Raw genomic sequence first — 27851 nt, 5'->3', positions numbered from 1 at the left:
GAGAAATATAAACAACGTTGTTGAAGAGAAACTAAGTATTGAGCTAACTCTGTACAAAGCGTTTCCGTTGTAAATGTTTTCGGCGATTGTAAAATTGTGTTAAAGTAAAAACGTTTTAATTTGTTGAAAAATCAGCATGGGATGCGACGGAGGAACTATTCCGAAAAGAGATGAGCTTGTCAGGACGAAAAGGAAACCTGAAGAGGTATACGTTTTCCGTTTTAAAGCGCTCGATATGTCGGACTAGTCCTACGACGTAAGACACATCACCTGATATTTTTGTTCTGGGTGATAACACTAAAACATACGCGAAAGGAAACGTCTGAAGCAAATAAAATTCTATCTCTCTCTCCCACTGATATCCAAAGTTACACTTTACATAGGATATTAAAGTCTGACTGTACATCCCCGTTTGTTTGTACCCCACTTCCGATTTTAAAAACGAAAACGTTTAACGTGATAAAAAGTGCACAGAACTAAGTCGGTTGAATCATTGATTTATAATTTCTAACCTGCTTGTGACCAGAATGGAACTAATACTGGCATTCCCTGAACTGTTCATACTTAACGGACTTTCCATACTAACACGGAGTCATATTGCGTACACTATGGGCTAGTTTATTTCCATCAGACAACATAATGACATAGTTCATCCAATTCGGTAACTGCTGGATAATTCCGTAAATTACCATTACGTTGAGAGTTTGCAATTATATCCCTTTGCACACATGATCATAGAAATTAAACCACTTGTTAAATCCACGTGAAAAGCAAATTTGTTGTTGTCATTCTTTTCCTTTGCTTGATTCGACACTGTCCATATCGGAAGCAGACGACATATGAATGTACATCTGTAATCGTGCGCATACCCCTTTGCTGGAAATGGACTTGTCCAGGAACTAGAAATGGATCTCAGGCATGTCTATCTATTATATTGAAAACTTTTGTTAAGTGTGAAATGCGCAGACGATCACAGTGTTAGGGACAATCTACTGACAGGTTAGAAAGTGTCAATGAATGAATGAATTGACTAAGTTCCTTGCACTTTTTGTCACATTAAGTATTTCCATTATTTAAATCTGTATTGGGGTACAAACAAACGGGTGTATAGTCAGACTGTAACTTTAGCACCAATGTTTAGCTCAGAGATTCGACTTGTTGAGTCTTCATGAAATTTAATGAATTCCAGCCCATCTTGCGATCATGACTGAACATGCTAGTCCTACATGTAAGACCTCGACACTGATATTTATGTTTTTGGCATTTCAGACATAGCACTAAAACATAAATAAGATTAGTCCTACAATGTAAGACATAGCACATGTTGGTTTTTGTTTTAGTGCTATGTCTTACTATCCAAATAACGGCCTTGTATAGCGTGTTCCGATGTAGTTGACATCGGAATGAGTAGTCAAAAGTTTCAGGAATATCTCGCACGTTCGGCAGCATATATTGACACTCTTCCACTAATTTATGTGTAATTAATATACTTACTGTGCTGTCTTTATTGTGGCAGAATGAAAATATGACACTAGCAAATGGACGCATTTTCATGTTCCGTTGACATACATTTGAATTTGTTGCAATGCGATGGTAGTTGAGGTATGCCGAAGTATGTTTAAGTAGGTTCATGTGGCAGATATGTTTCTTGAACGAAATGAAATGTTGCTTTATAGTTCCAATGGGCATAATATATTTTTATTCATTTCATTAAAGAATAATATTTTAACTTAACCCGATTTGGCATTCCAGGCTTTCATTGCTTTCCAGTCAACTGAAATGTAGGCCAACGAAACTTAAAAACAGGTCCATTTCTTTTGTGAGAATTTGAATTTATTATAGAAAACACATCAGAGTAAGTAAAGTCTGACAAAAACATTATTACGTTACTTTGTAGGAAAGTGTTATTATTTTAGTTGCCAGTTATATGAGACATTCCTGAAAATTTTACTTTCGTTACGATGTTAGTCAACATCAAAACACACTATATAGCGCTGTTAGTTAGGCAGTAAGACCCTGATGCCCAAAACATAAATATCAGCATCAGGGTCTTGCATGTAGGACTAAAATAAGATGTGAGACGTCTTACATTGTAGGTCTATGAGCGTGCCTGTTTAATACGCAAGTGCTGCACTGAATGGAATATTGCCTACTGCCATCCGGTATTGTGCCTACTATAATATCATTTTAAGTCAGTAAATGACAGAGCAGGATGGCCATCTTGAAAGTCTCTTTATGGTTACTCCAGATGAATGAGAAGTAATATTGCCATGGGCTCATCACCAGAAGACTTTTTATGATGTCTAGTTGGTTCTAAACAAGAATGGTGCCACTTGCAGATTCAGTATAGTCATGAGAGCATCTTGAAAATCAGTTATCTCTCTTCCATTTTAATGGATGCATGCATCTCCGTTTTTTTTTTTTGGAACAGCTTCTTGTGATGTCTCGTTGGACCTAAATGAAAATGGTGCAGCTCAGATTTCCATTATGTCCATCTTGAAAATCTTCATATTACTACTTTTTCTGGGGCCCCAAGTGGTCGAGTGGTCTAATGCGCTCTCCGTTACGGATCACTGCCATCTCACCTCTGTCTGCGTAGGTTCGAGTCTCGGATTCGGCCAATGTGGATATGTGAGAAAGCTTGCTAGTAGCTTCTCGAAGGTCGGTGGTTAATTCCGGGGTTTTCCCGGGTTCTTCCTCCACCATTAATACTGGCCGCCATGTATAGCCTATTGTGTGCTAAAAAATGGCGTTAAACCCAACAACAACAACAACAACAACAACAACAACTACTTTTTCTGAATGGAAAGCCTTAATAGCCTGGGATTTTCACCAAAAGACTTTTGATGTCCAGTAGTTGCTGAATGAAATTGATGCAGGTTTGATGTCCAGTAGAGCCACAACAGCAACCATCTTGAATAAAAATTATATTGCTACTCCTTCTGATTGGATGGTCATATAAACATGGTGTTTTCATTTAAAAGACTTATTTTGATGTCCAGTTCCATCCTAAAGGAATATAGTGCCAATCTGATATCCAATATGGTACAGTGCCCGCCTTGAAAATATTTTTATCATTAGTCATCCTGAACATAATGTAATATTGCCATGGGATTTTCACCAGAAAATGTCTCAATGCCTGGTTGATCCTATCTGAAAAATGTGTTAATCAAACATCCAGTATATCCACCACAGGAGCTAACTTGGAGATCTTGTTATTGCTGAAAATATCAGAGATGATTTCAGCACTCAGCAGTTAAAAGGTATATCTTAAATTCCCAGAAATTCTTTTCTGACATTTGAGTGCCAGTCCCTTAAATGGACTCTTGTTTAATTTTAAGGTTGTGTCAAGAGAAATTTTGTTGATTTTATTTTTGACATATGCATTTATTGTCAAAATACTTTGAAGCATTTGATGCAGTAAATCATGAGAAACCAGAAATAAAAAAATAAAAAAACGTTTTTCAGTTGGACCACTATGCATATAATACATAAAAGTATAGTTTATAAGCAGCAAAGTAAGGGAGGACACTATTCTAGAGTGGGTATTTAGTTGAGGAATCTGGTTACCTAGGATTTTTATTGAACAAATACCATCATAATGTTTTATAGTGTACTTACATCTCCAGTCATGAACTACTGTATTGGATCATATTGTTTTACTGGTGAAAAAGTGGCATTGAGAGGTCTGATCAGTGCAGATCTTGATTGTTTCCCTACATCCTCCAATCACAGTTGGCTAAATATCTCTGCAAGGTTTGATGAGATAGCATGTTCCTAACATTTTCTATGAAAAACAAGGGCTTTTTTTTTAACTTTTATTTTTCCAGAGTTGAAAACAAATAATGGCACTAGGGTTAGAGCCTGAGGATCATTACTTAAAAGTACAGTGTCAGAATATATTAATAATGTATTCAAATATTTAGTACCATGAATTCAGCAGTAAAAATTAAAAACTAGGAAGAGATAAAGAAAATGGTTAAAAAAGATGGAAAAGGATGATAGAGGAGAAAAAAGAGGAAAGGTTGCTTATTAAAACATTGCAAACAAAATATTGCACTTGTATTATCCATTAAGCAGCAGAGTAAAGTTTTGGGTTAATACTAAACAGAATGAGTAGAATAAGTTCCTAAACATAAATTAGCTTGACAATGGTTATATATAACTAAATTTCTAAGCATGAGTTTTCCATTAATTTTTCACTTTTGGAAGTCCTCAACTTACCTGGTTTAAGAAGTCCCAATCCTCAAGCATAGAAGTCCCATGATTGCACATATCCAGAAATATATAAATGTATTAGAATTTTTTTTAACAAGTATTGTAACAATATTTTAGAAAGCAACAAATCATATCCTGAACAGAACACCTAAACCAAAAATTGTATTGTATATCATTTACAAATTGCACTAATTTCCCACAATTAAGGTCTACTTAGAATAGCACTTTGTTGATAAACATTTATTTAATATAAATGTAGATAAATTACTTTATAAAGACCTAAAGAGTTGTATAAGTAATAAATCTGCTAATTCAGCATCATAAACAAGATGCATAATAAAGGTCCCTATTAAATTGAATCTTCTATAATGCTATCACATACATCAGTACTTGTTATGAATATATGTTAGTTTCAGGACAATATTGTAATGTCTATTTAATCTTTATCTTAAGTCTGTTATTTTATACCTTTGTGTTGCCAACAAACCTTTGTAAATTTGACCTCTGCATCTCATTTCAAATTGGTAAGTATATTTTACATGGTACGATGCATGCATCAAAGATTTCAGATTGCTCACTCAATAAGGTAGAGACAGTACAAGGGATTAAGTGTCCACTAAAGATGGTATTTGTCATCCATCCGTCTGTGGGAGATGATGGACTCGCTTTAAAGTAAGCTTTTGTTTATCCTTCTTTCTAGCTCTCTTTTCAGCTAGTTTTATTTTTCTCTCTTCCTCTGCATTTTGAACTCCCTGCCTGACAGCTAGACACTATCTGGAACGGTTGTTTGCACAGCTCTCCCAGTCGTTGACATTGATGTTTGCCATCTTCTTATCCTTCTTGCAAACATCTTTGTAGCGCAGATGTGGTTGTCCAGTTGGTCGTGCACCTTCTGCTAACACCCCATATAACAGGTCCTTGGGAATGCGCCCTGGGTCCATTCTCTTGACATGGCCAAGCCAGCGAAGGCGCCTCTCGCTGAGAATGGAGAACATGCTGTTCATGTTGGTGTGGTTTAGAACCTCTGTGTTGGGTACTTTGTCTTGCCACTGGATGTGCAGAATGCACCACAGACATCTCAGGTGGAAGCTGTTGAGTTTCCTCTCGTGTCTTGCATAGGTGGTCCATGTTTCGCTGCTATAGAGAAGTGAGCTGAGCACGCAGGCGTGGTAGACACGCAATTTGGTCTTCTCGGTGAGGTTGGGGTTGTTCCAGACTATCTGGTTAAGTCTGGCCATCACTGCTGCTGCCTTGGCAATCCTGCCGTTCACCTCAGAATCAATGGAGAGTGAGCTGGAGATGTTAGACGCAGGGTATGTGAAGTTCTCGACAACTTCCAAGTTGTACCCATTGATGGTGACAGAAGGGAGGGGAGTCTGCGTCCTGCGCCATGACGTTTGTTTTCTTCAAACTGATGGTCAGTCCAAATTCCTTACAAGCATGGGAGAGGTGGCATACCAGCTGCTGAAGTCCATCTTCCGTGTGTGATGTCAAGGCTGCATCATTGGCGAAGAGCAATTCACGGATGAGTACCTCTGTGACTTTAGTCTTGGCATGGAGACGGGCGATGTTGAACAGCTTGCCGTCAGCCCTGGTATGGATGTACACTCCCTCACTGCAGTCCTTGAATGCGTACTGGAGAAGCATGGAGAAGAAGAAGGCAAAGAGCGTTGGTGCAAGGACACAGCCGTGTTTGACTCTGCTGATGACTGGGAATGCTTCAGATGTTGCGCCATTGAAGCACACTGTGCTGTGCATGTTCTCATGGAATGACATGATGACAGCAAGCAGACGTGGGGGGCAGCCAATCTTCTGCAGGAGTCTGAAGAGTCCACTCTGACTAACCAGGTCAAACGCCTTCATCAGGTCTATGAAGGCAATGTAGAGGGGCATCCGCTGCTCGCGACACTTCTCCTGCAACTGACATAGTGAGAAGATCATGTCTACAGTTGACCTGCTGGCTTGAAATCCACACTGGGACTCTGGGTAGACGCGGGAGGCTAGGATCTGCAAGTGGTCCAAGGTGACATGGCCGAAAGCCTTTCCGACGATGCTGTTGAGGGAGATGCCCCGGTAGTTGTTGCAGTCGTTACGGTCTCCTTTGTTTTTGTACAAAGTGACAATGTTGGCATCACGCATGTCCTGTGGGATGTATCTCTGTTCCCAGCAAAGGCAGAGGAGTATGTGTAGGGGCTGGAGCAGTGCTGGTTTTCCGCTTTTGAGGACTTTAGGCAGAATGCCGTCGCTTCCAGGAGCCTTCCCACAGGCAAGGCAGTCGATGGCTCTTCCGAGCTCTTCCAGGGTGGGCTGTGTGTCTAGCTCCTCCATGACAGGCAGGTCTGGAATGGCGTTCAGGGCAGTTCCAGTGACATCGTTTTGGGTTGCATATAGCTCGAGATAGTGCTCAACCCATCGCTGCAGTTGTTTCCCCTGGTCTGTGATGACTTCGCCCGTCTTGGACTTGAGGGGGGGGGGGCGGTCTTGTAGCTGGGGGGGGCCTGTCGCCTTTTTTATACCCTCGTACATTCCTCTTGCATCCCCGGTGTTGGCATCTGTCTGTATACTGTTGCAGAAGTTCAGCCAGTAGGTGTTGGCACAGCGGCGAACAGTCTTCTGGGCATTGTTCCTTGCAATCCTGAGGTCTTGTAGTGTTCTGGGGCTAGGTGCAGCCTTGTATGCCAGGAGGGCTTTCCTCTTTGCCTCAGTCATGGGGTCCATCTCCTCCCAGTTTGCCTCATACCAGTCGACATTCTTTTGCTCCCTCTTCCCGTAAGCTGTGATGGCTGACTTGTACACAGAGTCACGGATATGGGACCACTTGGAGTATGTGTCATCACGTGTCACATTGGTGAGGGCTTCCGTCAGTTTGCTGATGAACTGCTGTCTTTTCTTTGGGTTGCTTGCACAGCAGGTGTTGATGCGTGGGTGACCCTTCTTCTTGGCATGGTGCAGCTTCTTGGGTAATATTCGCACCTTGCTGGCCACGAGGGAATAGTCCGTGTCGCAATCGGCACTGTGGTAGCTCCGGGTGAGAAGGACACTGGCCAGTTCTGCACGCCTGGCAATGACGAGGTCTAGCTGGTGCCAGTGGCGTGAACGTGGGTGTCTCCATGACACCTGGTGGAAAGTGTTGGTCACACATAGGCTGTGGGAGTAGCACATCTCCAGCAGTCGCTGACCATTCTCGTTGATCTTGCCCTTCCGTAACAGCCAAGACAGGTGGACCAGGCCTCATGGTCAGCTCCCACTATAGCAAGTAAGTAAAGGCTTTCATTGTTGGGGATACTGGATATTGCCTGATCCAGAGCCTCATAAAACTTGTCTTTCTCCTCGTGGGTGGAGCAGAGGGTTGGGGCATACATGCTGAAGACGTTGACCTGGCGTAAGGATGTTGACAGCCGGAGGGCAAGGATTCTCTCAGTACCTGATGATGGATGTTCAATGAAGGTGAATAGCATGTTCTTTACGGCAAAGCCTACACCATGCTGCCTGGGTTCATCCGAGGGCTTCCCCTGCCAAAAGAACATGTAATTGGCTTCCCTGATGGTGCTGCTGTCAGCCAGTCGGGTCTCCTGGAGGCAGGCAATGTCGATGTTCAGTCGGGAGAGTTCTCTGTCAATGACAGGACCATGTGTCCTGGATTGACCGCTGACCTTCAGCAGATCGAAAGATGGTAGTAGATATCCAATAAGGCTAGCGCACATCCATTGAATCTAGTGAAACTCCATTGAAGATTTTATTGCAGGCTGAGTGGGATTTGTAGTACCTATCTCTGATTTAATTGCATTCACACTGTGAATTGACACACTAAACAAACAGATGGAAGAAATCCCAACACCATAAACCTCTCCCATGACAGGTGTCAGTTTCACAGTAACATTGCCTGCAATATTTATCTGGGACATATTTATGGATAAGTAAAGATGAACATGTGTAATGTAGAATAAAAATACCAGGTTTAAAACTTCTTGAATATCTTCTCACCCCTGGCTATGACAGAGCATACATCAAATAATTCACTAGTTATAATGTACATCGTTGCTGATAGACTAAGTTCATTGTATCTTCATAAACTGAAAGTAAGCATACAAATTTAACTTCAACCAAAAATATTTAGGTGATTATCTTTTACATCACTTTCAAATTAGGTAATAAACTTGTCAAATGACCAAACCAGCATTCATAAATTTATTTGTTGGAACTATTGACAGAAGAATAAAGTAACATGTACTTATTAGAGTCTGCATACAAATATTTCAGTCGAAAAGGTAAACTCGTGTCTATCTTGCTCGTTAGTTCTTGAGAAAATAGGTAACATGTACATGTATGTTTGATGCTGAGGTGCTATACAGAGGCTTGACAGTAAGTTGTATCTTGGATAGAGTTATGCATATTTCATTGTATGGAACATGTTAAGGAAACATATTAAAAGTGACTTTTTGAATGAAAAAAATAATTCACAGCATTTCTTGTATCCTTTATAATTAATTTATTAGGTTATATGTATTCATGTTGACATGTTTTTTATGTCTGTTAGTCATACTGGATACATATTTACATGTATATGTGTGTATATTTACATAATAAATCTCTTTTTTTGTATCTACATGGTCCCTTCATTCATACTTTTCAGAAAGACAAAACTGCAGATCTTGTGGCAAAATGGAAACACTGTGCTATTAGCCAGGAACCATTACGACCACCTATGATGGCATGTGAACTTGGCAGGTTAATATTATAAGAATTATTATATCCATAAACTTAAAGTATAAGCAAGAATAAAATATTTGTTTTATGTATCAGTTGGTATGTTCTTTGCTTGCAGTGGATAATGCCTCTTAAGTGATTAAACTGCCTGGAATGTACATTAAAAACAACCCACCCACCCCACTCGCATAGTTATTATTTTGCATCATTCCCAAAATAATAGAAATGCACTCAGCTTTATAGTTTTCTAAATTAAATTTTAAATCTAATCTGATTTAATTGATACTTACAATATATTTTTAATTTGGTTTCAATTTTAAATTTCAGCTTCAGTGGAATTCAATTCATGAAAAAAATTTGTTTTAAAGGTTTGGTCATTGCATAAAGAAAAGTTTTAGGCTTAAAACTAAATTGGAGAAACATATTTGAAAATTCATTATTGAGCTAACATAAAGTTTTATATTCATTGGAAAATATGGGATACAAATAATACTGCATTGTTTAAATGTGTTATGACCTAGTTTACTGCTAATAATTATTTTCAAAATCATAAAAAATGTAAATTAACACACATTTTTCATTTTTATAGGCTTTATAACAAGGAATCAGCGCTTGAGTTTTTGCTGGACAGGAGCAAGTTTGAATGTGCCTCAAGCTTTGAGCATCTCAGGGGATTAAAGGTATGTGGAAATAGCTATAATTTTATGCTGTCATTATCACATAATCTAAAACTTTTGTTTAAATAAAAAATCTAGTTTGTCCTAAATGAAAATGGTCTGATCTTTCATTCAGTATGGCAGCCACATTGGCTAATTTTAAAATCTATTTGCTCAAGAATATCAGAGATTAGGATGTTTAATAAGTGTTCCATTGGAAGCTTGACTGAGTATTTTATTATTTATTATTTAACTTTTAATATCCTACTTCTTATCTGGTAAGTTATGATGCCTCTTTATCATCAGTCCACATAGGTCCATTATGATGGTCATTTTTTTTAAGCTCACCTGGCCAGAATTTCTAGTGAGCATATATTGTAGTCTTGAACTGTAAACAAATCCTGTTTTACACTTCAACTTCCAAACTGCTGAATAGAACTTAATCAAATTTCACAGAAAGCATCCTGGCATGAAGACTTCAAATTTATGTAAATGATACTGATCCACCTTAAGATACACCGCTCCTAAAAAATAGACCGCTCTGGTGGCCTAGTGGTTAGAGCATCGCCTCAGATGAGGGAGGTCGTGAGTTCGATCCCTGGCTGAGTCATACCAAATACTTACAAAAATGGTACTAACAGCTGCCTTGCTTGGTGCTCAGCATTAAGAGGTTAATGTTTGGACTGGTCGGCATGGTGTCAGGATAATGTGACTGGGTGGGACATCATGCTACATGTCTGCTACACATCCTCCTGGCTCAGATTTCTTGGCCAACTGCTATAATTTTTTTTATATTAGAAATTGAAAGATCCAGGTCTCTTGGGCTTCTTGTTTTACAAAGTTCCCATTTTCCATCAAATTCTACATACAATTTACAGAATGAATTAAAGGGTCTAATTTTGTGTAATATTTGAGATTGGATCTTAACTGGTAATGCAGAGTAAATCACAGCAACTCCAACATACATGATGTACTATAAAATTTAAGAGGCAACCTCTTCTGCCATAAAAAAATCTCTTTTTGAGACAGGTGGTTTGTTAACAAGCGGTTATCACACCATATAACAAGTCTATTCTTACATCAGTATTAGAAAATCAAAACTGGTGGTCTCTTATAGCATGGTCTTCAGCATGTGATTTGCTGTATAGACACCTAAATTTCTCATATGGTATTTTCAGGATTTGAAAGAGCTGAATCTGACAGAGAATTCAAACTACAAGCATCCCAAGTCAGAGAAAGGAGATGCCTACATTGACACGAATGATTCCAAATACATTTGCCCTGTAGTTGGGCTGGAGATGAATGGGAAATACAAGTGAGCAGGAAATACAATCAAAGATATCAGTTTTCAGTGTCACTTATCTTAGTAGTGCACATTTTCTTGTATGTCTTCATAAAGAAACAAAGTAGAATTTGTTTGATTCTCTAACCAGACTGTCATGTTACTGTATCTAAGTCTAGAGTATTTGGAAATTGGTGAACTTCCCACCAAAATCATTGTTGCTGTGGAAACTGTGTATCATTAAATTTATCAGTCAAAGCAATTTTATTTTTTTAAATGAAAAAAATTTAAATGTTCAAATATACATTTAACTATGGCAAGCTTGTCCACTATTAGATTTCTTATTCACTTACGCTGAAAGAGTTGAGTGCCATTTAATTACTTTATGTCTGGAATAACAAATTGTAAGTTTGGCACTTAGTGAAGTATTGCTGAAGTTTTATTTCAAACCATTACTTCTCAAGTATTTTATATTGAAATAGTCTCCAAGTTCAAATTCCTGTTTTTGAAACAGTTTGAATAAAATAATGTATTTTGCATATTAACTTTAATAAGGAGTTAAATCTGATTAGTCGTAATATTGCTGACAGAGGCACTTTCTGAAACCAGATCATTCTGATTTCTGTCAGGAGGAATTCAGAGCTGAACACCAGTTACTTACAAACTTTTAAATGACAGATGTTCTGTGAGTTTTTAAATTATTTTTTTTTATTCAGACTTGGAGTTCGTTAGTCATGAAATGTCATTCTTTATTGACACCATAATTTCCGATGAGTAAGTCTATACAAGGTATTACATAAAATTTGTGTGAACATTTGTCCTTTTTTCAAATTTAAGATTTTGCTTCCTGTGGTCATGTGGCTGTGTTCTTTCAGAAAGAGCTCTCAGAGAAGTCAAAACTGGAGTTTGTCATAAGGTCAGTAACCAAAGAAAATAATCTGACAAGATAAATACATGTGTATTTAAAAATCTTCATTGAATGATATAAGATCGGCAGTAATTTTAGGGCTCAACAAATCCATCCATCCATCATCCATATGTTTATGTTTCGTAAGTCAGTAACTTATAAACTGTTGATTGATCTTTGTTGTTGTTGTTATGGGGTTTAATGCCATTTTTCCAGTACAAGATATACCGCTCTGATAGCCTACTGGTTAGAGCATCCGCCTTGGATGCGGGAGGTTGTGGGTTCGATCCCCGGCCAAGTCATACCAAAGACTTACAAAAATGTTACTAACAGCTGCCTCGCTTGGTGCTCTGCATTAAGAGGTTAGTGTTAGGACTGGTTGGCCTGGTGTCAGGATAATGTGACTGGGTGGGACATCATGCTACATGTCTGCTACATATCACTATAAACTGCCACACTGCAGACATCATAGCGATATAACTGAAAAATTGTTAAAGCTACATTAAAAATCATAATCACACACACACTGAAAGTTTGGAAAGCAAGCGTAATGTAATTATACAAACTCTCTAGTACATGTTTGTAGGTATATTTTTTTACATGAATGGTAATTGATTATTGAGGGTCACTTGTTGATGTGTAAGATGAGTTTTGTGATAGGAACTCCTGATACTATGGCCGCATGTTACATTCCAGTTTTTTGTAGTTATACTTCCATTTCTTTCAGTAGCTCTTCACAGTATGCAAACATTTGATCATGTAGGTTTAAATTAATTACTTAATAATAATTAATAAAATTATTTAAAGGTTATATTTTAAACATGAAGTCATATATGGTCACATACATTTCAGGTTGTATTAAGAGATCTTGGTCAAATAATGCGTATCAAGGTTTATACTTTTTAGAAGCACTGCTTTTAGTTATGCTGATGTAATGTCTTGCCTATAGTAGCATGCCACTAAGATAGTGCTTTCTCAGAGTTAGCATCAACATGTTAAGACTTTGTGTTCAGGTGTTTGAAAGTTATATATAGATATATTCTTTTTAGAGTTGTATGCAAGCTCGACTTAGCATTCCTTGGAGTTCCTCAGTCATGGAATCCCTATATTCGATTCAGCTTAACACTATGTTCATAGTTTAACTCACCAGCTTTTCTCTTGCAGTGTGGCAAGAAGTTCAGCGTGGATGATATCATAACAATAAATGGAATGGAAGAGGAGGTGGAAGAGCTCAGAACAAGAATGCAGGAGAAGCGCAATCAGGCCAAGCTAGATAAGGTATACATCTTTTTAAGGAGATGGCATTGTATTTGAAATATACTTCATTTATGTTTGCAGTTCTTTTACAGTTTGCCTGCCTAGCCTAGAAATTATTTTGACCACTAGTAGAAGAATTAACAAGAAGAAATACAAAATCAATTTCAGGCTTTTCTGAATGTTGTGAATACTCTGAACTTAATAGTTGACAGTTTTAGACATCTTGGCCACCAAGACACATTTTTCTTCCAGTAAATTTAAGAACCTGCTGGACATAAACTAATTCAGTAATGACTCCTTTTGCATGTTGTTTTGTTGATTGTTGTAAGCCTCCAATTTGTGGCAAGTTATTTCAGCTATAATGCATATTTTTTAATTATTTAAAGAATGCATATTTAATTATTGTATAACATTCTGTTGTTGAGTAGTATTAATGAAGGATTTCCTTTAAGAATAAAATTTGGTCCTCCATCTATGGTTTACTTCAATAAATGGAGGAATAAATAGGCAATTTTAAAAGAATATTATTCTGACTGACCAGCCCACTTTTACTGTAGTATGAAATTAACAACAATCATACTACTTTTTAGGCCTTATGATCAGTTAGTCAGCAGTGTTATGTTTATTGATAAAATGTCAGTGTGTGCCAGATTACAGATACTTAGCTGGCACTGGTTATCTTGTTTTGTAAGTTTGCTGCATCAAAATTCTTAATCTGTGGTGATATACTTATTTTAGATATATTCTGTTTTAAATTCATTGAACTCAGAATAACCTTTTTTATTATACAGAAAGCTAAGAAGGCACAGAAGCGCAAAACAGAAACTTCAGAAACAGGTGCGTAATCTTCCATGTGCTATTTCTGCAATAAAATTATGTAGATCTTATGCATATTTTATATGGAGTTCCTTAGGTGATATCTTTTATTACTCCCTCCAACAAAATATTTTACTGACATTGTTAACAATATATGTTTTATTATGTACTTTTCCATGTTTCAAGATGAACAGATAGAATCCATTAGAAGTTGTTTAAGGACAATCCAGATTCAGAGGCTACTTTCCCAGTGAGAAAATGGATTTACGTTTTTTTGTTAAATGTATTACCCAATCATAATACTTTAGGAGAACTATTACTACCTCACAAATCCAGCCCTCCCAGATAAAACGCAGAGTTGCCTACCCTTATGATATTGGCATAAGCCTCATGATTTTCAGGGGTAACTTAAGCCATTACGATTTTCCTTCTTTCCCATACAAATTACATAAAAATTGTACATTCCATTCCAGAATTAGTTGTTTTCATTTAGATCCGGTATTGCTATCAGAACATCACTCATCCACTTCTGTGATAATGCGAAACAACCTCAGAAGGCATTGTACAAATACACATCAGTTTGATGTGTTTGGTGATTTGCCTCTGGTCGAGTGCACCACATATGTTACAGTAACAAAGACCAAGATTGTTCCTATTGTGGCCTTGTCCTTCAGCCGCCATCTTGTACCATGATATGAATGAAAGTAGCTCAGAATATAGTACCAGTGGCGTTGAATTACATCTGAGGTTTCATTCTTGTCTTGACAATAAAGGCGTTTGTTTCTTGACTTGACAGAAAAGGCTGAGGATGCTTCGACTGCCGGTGTTAGTATAACCAAAGGAAAAAACGTACTGATGAAACTGACTCTAATGATGATCCACCAAGAAATATTCCACAGAAACAATGGACACAGAAGTTCAAACCAAAATAAACTTTTCCCTGTTATCCAGAGTTTGGCAACAGGTGAAAGCTTTGCCCTTTGTAATACATGTAGTCAGCATTTCACCATAGTACGTGGAGGGAAGGACGATTGTAAAACACATGTTTTCACAAAGAAACATAAGGGTTTAGCTGCCTTGCAGAATTCATCAAAGAAAATGTCAGCATTCTTTGAACCCAAAAAGGAATTCTCTAACTTAGTCGCTGCCTTTATGAATGCAGAAACTCTCTTTAGTGAATTTATTGTGGAGCATAATCTACAGATCGTGTGAGCAAATAAGTGAGGCAGATCGTGTGAGCAAGTTTTTGTCAAAATGTTCCCTGGCTCTAAAACAGCCACCAAATACAGCTGTGCAAGGATTAATGCTTCAGCTTTTGTAATAAAGACAGAAAACATTGTTGGCAATATAAAATGCAAAGCGTTTTCTGTTGTCACAGATGGAAGCAGTGACTTGGACTTAATGCAATATCTAGTTGTGGTAAGGATAATAAAGAAGGGCAAGTTATTTATAGGATACTGTATGTGCATATTTGTGTAGAGAAGGCCACTGGAAAAAATATATTTAAATTAAATTAATTGATTCTGAAATGAAAATATGGTCTATTCCATACAATAATATAATTTCACTTGCATGTGACAATGCAAGTGTGATGGTGTGAAAAAACAAACGAGTATTTGGATATATCTTACATAAACAGCCAAATCTTTATTGCCTTGGTTGCCCAAGTCATTTGATTCACCTGGCAGCAGAAAAGGCTTCTGTCAAACTTAATGCCAAAGTGGAAGATTGTTTTATTACATTTTTCACGGCTGAAAAAAAAGTTCCATTTGGAAAAGTTCCTTGAAATTCTATCAAGAATATCACAGCAAAGAAACTTGAAATATACTAAAACATACATGTACTTGTTGGTTATCACTAGACAAGAGGTTTGAATCATTTCTTGGACCATTGGATCCCACTGAAGGATAGTATTTGCAAATGAAAAGAAATTGTTTACAATTGAACTCTAAATTATTTTGTAGCCAGAAGAATGCAACATAAAATGAAATAATGGACATATTATTAATAAAGAAGGTTTGTCGATACTATTTTTTTTTTTTAATTACCTTGCTATTTAATGCAGCTACCTTCCTATATTTCTTGCCCAACATTCCTATTTTTCATTGTAAGCGGTAGGCACCTCTGAAAACGTTTTAGCTAAAAGAGCTAAAGGCTATCTGCCCACCTAGATGACGGTCAGGCAGAGTGTTCTCACCTTGATATATGGATTGGCGACAAAACCAATGAATATCTCAGTACTATTTCCGCTCATACCAAGAAGCATGCTGTCGACATGAGAGACCTCGTAAAAGCCAGAATCAACATTGATACAAGATGTAGGAGTTCTCACTTCACTAGGACAGTATATGCCATCAGTATTTCCAACTTGTCTCTCTTTCTATCTCGGCAAATTTCTGCCATTACAATTTTAGCCACATTTTATCCTCCTTACACATTAATTATCATTTGGTACTTGCACTGGTAGTCTATGCAACTTTAGAAACAAGTTCAGGCCGTACATTTATTACGTTAATGTGCGAGTCCCTTAGACTTATAGTATAATTCCACAGCAACTGTCTACAAGAAGGTGAGTTTTCTCTGCTAATACATTTAGTGTCTGGACGCCACACTTCTTTGCATTTACCTGTACAGATCATCCTTGAATCTCTCACATGTAGTATGGTGAATTATTTTGGTAACATTCTTCTGCTGTTGTCCAGATAAAGCTATATGGCATAGCTCCACACACTTTTTCTTCAATAATAAAAGACAGGTGCAGCGATACAACAGGTTTTTACATTCTGTTCATCAGATTAGACCATGGACAAAGTGGAGAAATGCACTGCTAAGGATAAGGATGAAGACACCATAAGCTCACATGCTGACATGTCCTCAGTGCGAGAATATTTGTTCGATAAGGGAGATAAATCAACAAAGGGCTTCCCAGTTAAAAAATGCTGGAAATCTACCTGATCAGAGACAACCCCAGCAACTATGTCACCACCACAAGACTCCATTGCTGCCTATACCTTTTGGCCTTGCCTTCTTAGGGCTCCACTGTACAGCTCTTGAGGATAAACACTGCAAATGAACAAAATGAAGTATCTTTCCGCTCCAACGATACATGGACCAGTCCCCTGAATTCAACATCTCATTACTGTCCCAACATTATGACTTGGACAGTGTCTTCCCTTCAGATGTGTTTTTTTCTTCTGTTTTGACCTGCCTAGGATAACTACAAGGGATCTTCAGGGACAAAGACCTCAACACAGTAAGTTGGTGGAAATCAATCTGTGATCCAGTCTGTTCAACCCATAGCAATTATGGAGACCAGTCTAACTCACATATGGCTTCACTGCACTATCCATTTATGATGCGGAGCTTAGTACCTCAATCTCAGACAGATGCCACCTCTCATTTCTCTCAACATTTAGTTAGTAGAATGGACTCATTAATCAGCAACTGATTGGAAATCATTGTTTCTACTTCAGGGTGCTCCACGAGTTTTGTCAGTGGCAGACCTCGACACTCTTCAGCAGCTCTATCTCAGGCAAGTGAAGAGACATCAGCCTCACCTCATGCAAAAAGACAAAACATGCTCTCAGGCTTCTTCTTCACTTCTAGATCTTGCTATGTCATGGGAAGACTCGGCTTTCAGAGCTTTCATTGAAGAAGTTTTCTACTTTGTACCTCCGGCGTTCTATTAACCCCTTGACCAGAGCTTAAGCTAAAGCATCTGTTGATCTTTTCACAAAAAAAGAACTGCACTTCAAATTACTTCCACAGTCTGACAGAATCAGAGATATTTTGAACTATTTATATTATCAATTACAAGACCCCAGCTTCAACCATCTCTTTTTCTCACAAAAACACCTTCCATCAACATTTTGTCAGTGGTTCTGTTCTTGTCATACACCAGTTTTTCATTTGGAAACCCCAAGAGTTGACTGGGACATCACAGCTTTGGGGATGACAATACCATACTCTATTCATATGGATCGAACATCTTTCAGTGACAGTCAACAATTGGTCTACAGTGTGGTAGTCATGGGCTCTGTATTGGACTTGGTATTGATGGCTATCTTCCAACAGGTGGAACAGAGTGCATCATCTCTTACTCCAAATTTCATGTTACATGTATGGGAGTTGGTCTTCAGAATGTCCAGTTCTTGAACAGAGCAACTGAACATACTTTAGCCAATGCTGTCACACCAGCTGCAAATTTACAATTGGCTGAATGAGATGCACTGCTCTCGTCCGTCCTTACGGATCATCGTAAGAGCAAGCTAAAACCACAACCGTTATCCTCTAATCTATTTTTGAAGCCGAGATCGACAAAGTACACAAGGAAGCCACTCAGGAAACTGATTTTCTCGCCCCTCAACTACAACACCAATTTAAGGACATTTTGGGAAACAAACCAAAGGAAGCAAGGGACACAACTCAAATACAAACCTATGACACGCAGTCTTATCATAGTTCCTCACGTCAAAAACCATGCTTCTTGTGAACCAAAGTGAACAAAAGACAGTGAAGTAGCTATTCCTTACACCAAAACAATTCCTTACACCAAAATTTCTCTACATGATTGCCTCCATATCTCAAATTATGGTAGGAGGAAGGCTTTAGTTCTTTGCTGCCAAGTGGGACAAGATTTGCCACAACAATCATCAAACCCAACAAGTGGTTTCCGAGGGACTTGACATCACTTTAAAAACACTTCCTCCTCTGTCCAGAGTACCATCAGCTACCACATTCCAGCAGACCTATTCAAAGCAAGAAATAAATGACCTTCCTAAGAAAAGGGTGATGGAAATTATTCAAAATATAAATTCCCAGGGATTTTTTTCCAGACTTTTCTTGGTCTCAAAGGCTAACAGCACTCTGCACCCTGTCATCGACCTAAGAGCCCTCAGTCAGTTTATTCACACTCCTTGGTTCTCAACGGAAACACCATGAAACATTTTAAATGCCATTCAAGAGGGAGACCTCACATTTAGCATGCATATCATGATGTCCTTATTTACCAGGTTTCCAGGAAGTTCCTGCATTTCACCTACAATGACATTGTTGATCAATTCTGAGCACTCCAATATGGACATAACACTTAACATTAGTCTCTGGGTCTTCACTCCTCTTACAAGCTGTGTTATGGCTCATGTCCGGTTCATCTCCAAGGTAGCAATCAATTTACCTGGATGACATCCTGCGGAATCATCAGGTGAGTTGTTTTAAAGCACGAAATGATAACCCTTGTCACACTGCTTACAAATCTGGTGTTCCGCATTAACAAGGACAAATCCAAACTTGTGCCATCTCAACAATTTGTTCATCTAGGTATAGAATTCAACACACAGGAACAGGCAGTGGAAGTCAGGACCATGGTGGCTTCATTACTTTCAAAGAATTCTCTCTCCACATGGGAATTCCTCTGCTTTCTAAGGTTGCTCAATGTGGCAGCAGACCTCATCATCCTAGGTCACCTTTATATGCACCTCTTACAAATGGTTTTCTTATCCCAGTGGAAGTCAAAAGTTTGCCCACTGGACCAACCTCTCCCCATTGCACCAATATGATATACCATCTGCCGACTTGGAGCGACCTAACTTGACTCACAGCAAGTATACCTCTGCAAGTACAACTGCCAAAGATTAGTCTGTATGGATGTAAGTGCAGACAGCAGGGGGGCACGCCTACCATCTTTCTGGGAAGCCAATGGAATGGGCTTCCAAGGACTTGCATCTACATATATCAATATTCTGAAGATGGAGACCATTTTAAAAGCCTTTCACTGATGGCAGGAATTTTTAAATGGAAAGGGAGTCCTCATTCTATCTACCAACTCTATGGTGGTGACTTATCTCAAACGGCAAGGTGGAACCAAGTCCACAGACCTTTGCATACTAGTGTGGGACTTTATAAAATGGTGCCATCAGCAATAAATCCACGTCAAAGTTCGTCATATTCCTGGATACCTAAACATAATAGCAGATTCTTTGTCCCAGAACAGTCAGCCAATACGGACGGAACAATCACTCCATCCCTCAATTTTCTCTCAGATATGCACTTGATGGGACTGTCCATTAGTGGACCTGTGTTTGCAACAAGTTTGAATACCATGCTCCGATCCTTTGTCTCATCAGTTTCAGATCTCAATGCCTGGGCAGTTTATGCGCTTTCCATAGATTGGAACAACCTGGACGCATACTCCTACCCTCCAACACCTCTGGTTCCAAAGGTGATACAAAAAGCAAGAGAAGCGAAATGTCACCTCATTCTATTTGCATCACTCAGATGGGAGATTTCGTTGATCAACAACCTTCTCAATCTTACATTGGAATTCCCAGGAAAATAGCAAATGTTCCTCATCTACTCAAACTACCACATTGGCAGTTGTTTCACCCCAACCCAGAGCTACTGAACATGCACATCTGGATCGTATTAAATAGGCCCTCAGAAACAGTTCTCACAACCAGTCTTGAATAGAATGCACTCTACTCTGAAAACAAATGAAGGCAAATGGAAAATTTTTACACAGTGGTGTACACAAGAACAAAACACCATTTGAACCACTTTCAGGGGCATCTTTGACTCATCTTTCATACAAGACCTTCTTTCATACCACATCATTGACAGCAGGCTGAATCAATGAGATAATGCCCTATTAGGGAACCTGAATTACATGCATTTCCAACAAGATTGGCCAGTTTGACTTATTACAGTACCCATTTTTGTCATCAAGAACAGATTTCCATCCAAGGGTGACCAGACCTTGGGACTGAAATCATTGTCTACTCTGGACATTTCCACTCAAGGCCATACACAGAATCAAGTATGAGCCTTCAAGTTGTATCTTAAAAAGACTGACCTGATGCATATAGGTAAATCACGCCTATTTTTATCTTTCAGTATAACATCATACAGCCTCTCATCCTTGATTAAGTGGGTTATTCCTACTGCAGATCAAGAAATAACTCCTACTCAAAAAAATTGTGTTTTATACTTTGCATATACATTTAATTATCCCAGTAGTTTCAAAGAAGTGCACAGATATTGTGGCCCAGTCTGTAGGCATAATGAGTATAAAGGGGCAGAGAAGTGGTTATTTTATGTTAAGCTGTAAATTTCAGCTTACTCCAGAGTTGTTTGTCTCACATGTGGGAACCAGCTTGTGTGCCATACCTCTCATACATATATATATATATATATATATATATATATATATATATATATATATATATATATATATATATATATATTCCTCATTATAATGAGAACAGCGTTGTGTACCAAACGGTGATATATTGAGACCAGCATTATATATCACACCAAGGTGTGTAGCTGGAATTATCAAAGTTTATTAATAGTGTTTTGAAAAGGACATAAAGATTTGTCACTAAGTTTCACATTGTTTTCGTTCAACCCATTTTGTTACACATTGGTGTATTAGTGAATTTTGGGTCATAGGGTCCATCCTGGTACCACATTAAATCCAGAACCACATTATAATGAGGCATGAAAAGATCACTTTGAACTTGCAACTCACATGGGTCCTGGAACCTGGTCCTTCTCTATCTCAGGGTCTATTGAGATGACCTGTGATTAACCATATTATTCACATCTTGGATATTATTGAGACCCCCACCCTGTAACAGAGTATATATATATATATATATATATATATATATATATATATATATATATATATATATATATATATATATATATATATATAATTGTTCATACAGTCTTGAAAAGTTCTTGAATTTCACAGGTAACTTGTAAAAGTCCTTAAATTCAACCCAGACTTGAAAACTCCTGAATTTTGACAAATGTCTTCTAAAAGCCTGTGAATTTCACATGATTAGAGCTTTCTTCCACAAAAAGAGTTATATTTAAAGTAGGTTTTTTATGTCAGAGAATTGTTTGTCTTAAGTATATAAAATGCACAATGGAAAGTATGTGTTCAATGAGAAGTGGTTTTCTGACTATGGATGGGCCAGAGAAATAATGGGCAATAGGTTCAAGGTGTTCTGTGTGTGTTTTCATAAGAATGTAGATCTTGAGAAAATGGATGAATGTGCTGAAATTGCATTCAAGAAGAGTGAAGAACAAAATACTTGCAAAATCGTTGGAATCACAAACCTTAAATTTCTATATTTTTTTTTTTAAATTTAAAATTTCATATCCATTGCAAACAGAAACTGTAATCTTGAATATGGCTTGGTGTAAAATGGAAACAAATAATCCACCAGACAAGGTATTACTGGCTTTGTTGAAAAAAATGGTGTACTGAAAGCTGACATTTTATGGACAATGTAAACAATTGTAACCAATTACTCTTATAAATCTATTGAAAACAAAGCTTTTCAAGCTTACATTTCCTGTTAGCAACATCACTGACCAGTTGTCATTTAGTTAAAGACTAGGTATTTATTTCTAAAAGATGAAGTGCATGAAATTTGTTTTCCTACATGTTAGATGACCGACAGAAAGCAATATTTATAGGCATGCTAACATATTCATTTGAGTCGGCATACATGTAATAGTATGGAATAAATGGCTTGATTCTATTCAGTCAGCAACATTGAAACAAGTGTCATCAAAGGTAGAGCACAAACTTCAGGATCATTTTTTAGGAAGTGTCATCAAAGTTAGCTATTATACTGCATTATTGTCATGAAAATAGAGCACAAACTTCAGGGTCATTTGAATCTGTTAGCCCTCTCTCTTTCTGTCATTATATTTTATGTGTTCTGTTGATTCAAAAAAAGGCAAACATTTTCATTACTAGAAACTTTTCTGAATGAAATTATTTAGTATTTATGGCAACTCATTTCTATTTTTCTTCCTTTTAGATGGTCCAAGCTCAAGCAAACTGTCCAAATCTGAGGTAGTTTGCAGACTTGGAACTAAATCAATAAATGGAGTGCATGACAGTCTCTCCAAACTGTCCCAGAAAATAGATAGACAGTCAAAAGCTCCTAATGGAAAGGACCCAGAGGAAAGGAAGGGCAAGACAGGAAGTGTTCAAAATGATCCCAGCTGCAGCATAGTTTACAAATCCTTATTCACATCATGTGATGCAGCCAAAAATCAGCAGAAAGCACACTGGATCACCTACAATCCTTTGTATAATTAGAATTAAATGTTCTTTATATAAAGATTTTTAGACGACAATGAGAATTTTCCATCAAAATCCACATAAGGAGTGTCAAGACAGATTTACTTGACATTACTTGGCTATAAATGTTAGGGAACCGCCGTGTACATTTTGGTACACACTGTAGTGTTGGTACAGATTGCATACAATTTGATGTTTACTTCTATCTAGTGAAAGAAAGAAGTTTTTAAAATTATCAGTATAGCTCTTTGAAAGATAGTTATATTTATTATTAAGACATGAAATGATCCATACAATCTGTTGAGAGAAAACAGTCATGTTTTTCTTTCCCTTTATGAGTACCCAGACTTTAGTTTTATATTGATAACATTGAACATAGGATTTTGTTTTTGACTTGATTGTGTCACATACATGTAAAGTTGCTTATATTGAATGGATCAGTTAAGCTTAACCATTCCTCAAAAAATATTTAATACAATTATGTCAGATATACTATATAAAGAAATATAGAGTGCAAGTTTCCATTTATTTTGATTTTTACTTGAACATAACTGTTCCACTTTGAATGGTCTGCTTAAGACAATATTTTCAATTGATGTCTCAGAAATTTAACAAAATGAAAATACAAAAGGGATACTTTTAAGTTGAATGCTTAAAGCATATTATCTGAGGAAATAATATGACCCCTTATCCAATCAATGAAATTAATTACCAATAAAAATATCATATATAGTGAAATAAAAAAAACTGATAGAAAATAAGTGTGAATAGATTGTATTTGTAAATACATAGATATAACACAGGCTCCAGTGATTTTTAATAAAACCTTTATTTGAACTTGTAAAAAATTAATGGGAAGGAAAGTTTAATAATTTGGATTTGCTATAACTTTAAAATGGGTGCATCTTATATCAGTAAATCTGGTTTTCAATGTTTGTAAAGTGATATTAAATCTTCCTGCGTAATAGTTCAATCCAAAAAACTAAATGTAAAACATGCGGCATTGAGGAGAATTGATATAAACATTATTGATAAATCTTGTGATGTTTTCTGTATTATCTTGATTTTGTTTTTGGGTACAAAGAATACAGTTTTTGTCCATATATTTAATGTATAATGTGAATAAAGTATGAGATGGTACAAGATTTTTTATTCCCATATTTTCTTAGCAGATGAATTATGATTGTCTTTTAATTTTAAAACATAATTTCTTGTGCATTAAGAAATTTTGCAGATACTAGTGAATTCTTCCTTTTTCCAAAGCCCAAAGTATCCATTAATGAAACAAATGGTTTGGGTAGTCTGACCATATTGCTTTCCTTGCTTTTATGTGAAAAATTTGAGCTGTCAAGTAACTTTAAACTGCATTATAATAATCTTCTGAGAAAACAATTTTTTTTATATTAGTTCCTAAAAGTGGAATAAACTATAGAAACTATAATGAATTTGTCTAAGCACTATTTGGCTTCTAAGTATTCTTGACTACCTTTAAAAAAAATACAGCATTCTACACAATAAATTATCTGTACTTCCCACAAGTGAAATTCATCGAGAGAAAAAGTTTCAGATGAACCTTTATGTAGTTCTCACATTTATGAATTAGAAGACATGGTGGCAAGGATAGGCATATTTTGGATAGAGATATGTGGTATCATGTGCACAGTAACTTAAAAAAAAAAAGCAGATCCTTTAATTCCCTGAGCATATTTTTCTCACCCAAAATTCGTCAGCAATATTTCTTCAAAGGTTGTATCATTTTAATGATATCATCATGCCATATTATTTTTTCTGAGAAATCTTTTTGTTTTTTAGTAATAATTATCTAGACAGCCATTAATAATCTAATTATTTTAGTTTGCAATTTCACCAATATTATAGTTAACTGGAATGTACCAAAAATTGAATGATGTTATGTTTGCCCATGTGATATCAATTTCATTTCCAAATAATACCCCGAGTTCTCCACTATCTGTATTCAGCAAACTTTGTTGATGACTTGTACTTGAGGTAAGGAAGAGGCCTGTTGATTTTTATGTGGAAAGGTCAATGGGCATGGTCTTTGTGACTGACAGAAGCAACATTATTTGCACATTATAACATTAGTTCTACCTCAGTCAAATCAATGACTAGGCTGCTTTGCAGTGGAAACAATAATTAATTTTGTTTAAGATTGTATAATAAGCCTGAGGTGGCCAAACCAAAATTCACGGCAGATGTATACATCATAGGTAAATCAATAACAAGATGTCTTAGGGCTGTTCCATTTAAACATATATGGTACCCAGGAAGGCAGTTTTTCAAAATATATGCCAGGGTAATTTGATTTCACTGAATTCACATTAAAATGATAAGAAACTTCTAATTGCATCTATGGGTGAGAACTCCACATTAAAAGTGCCTGCCCTGGGTCCCAGGTATGTTTTACTGGAACAACACTTATGGAAACAATTAAATCCTGTTTAAGACTGAATAGGTCAGAACTGACTTATCCATGACTGAAAATCAATATGCATATAGGGAAAAATGTTACAATGTACAGTCATACTGTATATAACCATGGCTTGAAATTAGCGGTAGTCCACTAGCCTGAGGCTAGCAGATTTCCTGTCGGACTAGTAACTTTCATAATGGTAATAGTCCAATGGGCTAGTAAGTTTCGGTTATCAATAGTCAGCGTTTGTTTACACCATTCCCTAATAAAGACTTGACTTAGCAGATGTTCTGTAGAATCAAAGCAGTTGCCAATGTAAATGTAGTCATAAAATATTAGCATGAGAAGATGAAGTCAATTTCTGCCTTGGAAAGGTGCATTTCTATAACAGGAATCCATCCAATTTTGTGCATTTCACTTAACAGCACAAATTATGGTCCCATCATTAACAACGGAAGTTTGGTAATTGATCCTAATTAATCTGATAACGAATTAAATGAAAAAATGACGTGATATCACACTTTATTCACTCAACCACAGTAACAAACTACAAAGCGGTATACCACAGAAAAGAACGTAACAAAAACTATTAAAGAAATTATTTTGCACGTCCTTTTGTTTAAGTTTCTTTTTTTTTTTATTGCTCGCTACCCAAACATTCCAACAGTCACAAACAGGAAAGTACATATTTTTCATTTCCATCGAAATAATTATAAGAATTAGATCAATTTATTACGGTTACGTTATTGACACATCCTTTCCATACAACTACTTTTTCTATGATGATAAAAATAGTTTTTGTATTTTTCCCATACAAGAATGAATAAATAAATTGAATACACATGGAGATATCCAAGCAGAATGCTGTACATTTGTTGGGAATTAAAAGCATGGGCATCTAAGATTTGAAAATTTTCCGCCTTGTTATTAATTTCAACAATACATTGAGGTTCAATTAATTAGGAACAATTACCAAACTTACGACTTATGATACCGTAATTGGAACTGCTAAATACAACACGCCAAGTGTCTGATGGCTTCGTTTGATGGGAACACACCTTTTCCAAGCTGAAACTAACACTATCTTCTAATGCTAATATTTTATTACAGTGTTTACAATAGCCACTGCTTTGATCATGCAGAACATCCGCTGAAGTTAAGTCTTTGTTAGGGAGAGGCCATTTAATTGTGGGAGGGGGAAAAGACGTGTTTTGAAACGTGTTTCTTGTTCTGACTCTCTTATATAAAGGACACTGTGCCATTCCTTTTCTTGCTTTAAATAATTCGTGTCAGCTATACTATAACATCTCCTATTTCAAAACAAGGCACAATTCCCTCCTTATAAGACAGGCAAAATGTGACATTTGATAGAAGGTGTTCAGCCACCAGAAAAAAAAAAGCAAAAGTTGAATGAGAATGATGAGGAATAAATCTTATGATAGGGAAAAGCGTAATGCAAAATTTCAGAAGAAATGGACAGAAGACAGGGAATGGCTGAATTATGACGAGGAAAGGAACATTATGTGGTGTAAATGGTGTATGCAATTCGCAAAAACAAACACACAGAAAACATCCAGTTTTGTTACGGGTTGTTCGAACTGTAAACGTACATGAAAGCTGTGTGACATTGTTTTGTGAACAGGACTAGTAAAGATTTGGCTTGACTAGTAAATTTCTCAATATACTAGTCCTTCTGGCTACAAAGAAATTTGTGTTAAATTCAAGCCCTGATACCATCAGCAAAGTGAAATGTATATGGGCTGTTTTGTTATTAATGCATTTTTGCTGTTAATAACTGCAACACATTATTTTGAGACATGGATATCTAGTAGTGACAAATAAATGAGGCAACTGACACTAACACTGACAGTACACACCATGCTGCTACAAATAAAACTACACCAAATAATGGATGTGGCATGTTAGACTGCCATTGTTCTCAATCAGGCTCTTTAAGGAAGTGCTGAAAACATGTTGAGGAAGCCAACAGAGTGATTAGGTGCTCTAGAAAGTAGTGCGGATATTCTAACAAAAATCCATGCCAATATTTTGGCATGTGGTGTGTGTGTCACAGGACAGTACATCAAAATCAAAACAATGGATCATCTGGTCATGGATTGCTGGGAATATGCCTCAGATTTTGCTCTGTGTTTTATGATCCGAGTATGAGAGCAAGCTGCTTAAGTGAGCCTGTTGTTTCACTTGTTTTGCTGTTTCCCCTACCAAACACAGCTCAGTAAGAATTTTCAGGAAGACTTTTTCATAACCTCTCCACTCACAGGCTTATGCTTCACCAATGGTTACTAATCATTTTTTGCCACCTCATCATTGACAACCAAAGCATATACCTTGGGTGATGCAGCTCATATTTGTTTTTCATATATATATATATATATATATATATGTCAAAGTCATGGAGGATGAGCTTAAACTCTTCATTGGAGACAGCATTATTGTGGAATGCTTTGGAT

General features: G+C 36.9%; 1 protein-coding gene across 1 annotated transcript; it reads left to right on the top strand.

Annotated features, from left to right (window-relative positions):
- Positions 1–33: 33 nt before the first annotated feature.
- LOC149808064 (replication termination factor 2-like) lies at positions 34–24092 on the top strand. The gene is made up of 8 exons (XM_089973222.1): positions 34–205; positions 8852–8946; positions 9515–9605; positions 10760–10896; positions 11701–11779; positions 12935–13048; positions 13819–13864; positions 22684–24092. The coding sequence occupies exons 1-8, from the start codon at positions 137–139 to the stop codon at positions 22965–22967; spliced, it is 915 nt and encodes a 304-aa protein (XP_089829348.1). The 5' UTR covers positions 34–136; the 3' UTR covers positions 22968–24092.
- Positions 24093–27851: the final 3759 nt, after the last annotated feature.

The sequence above is a fragment of the Sinohyriopsis cumingii genome, chromosome 1, assembly GCF_028554795.1.
Source record: "Sinohyriopsis cumingii isolate HCF-2022 chromosome 1, ASM2855479v2, whole genome shotgun sequence".
Classification (NCBI taxonomy): Eukaryota; Metazoa; Mollusca; class Bivalvia; order Unionida; family Unionidae; genus Sinohyriopsis; species Sinohyriopsis cumingii.
This window is presented reverse-complemented; position numbering and strand designations above follow the sequence as displayed.

What these genes read in the sequence shown, in the direction of transcription:
- LOC149808064 (XM_089973222.1), top strand. Translation starts at nt 137, where the DNA reads ATGGGATGCGACGGAGGAACTATTCCGAAAAGAGATGAGCTTGTCAGG. An exon ending in CGAAAAGGAAACCTGAAGAG is followed by an intron (nt 206 to 8,851) that starts GTATACGTTTTC and finishes CATACTTTTCAG; the next exon opens with AAAGACAAAACTGCAGATCT. An exon ending in ATGGCATGTGAACTTGGCAG is followed by an intron (nt 8,947 to 9,514) that starts GTTAATATTATA and finishes TCATTTTTATAG; the next exon opens with GCTTTATAACAAGGAATCAG.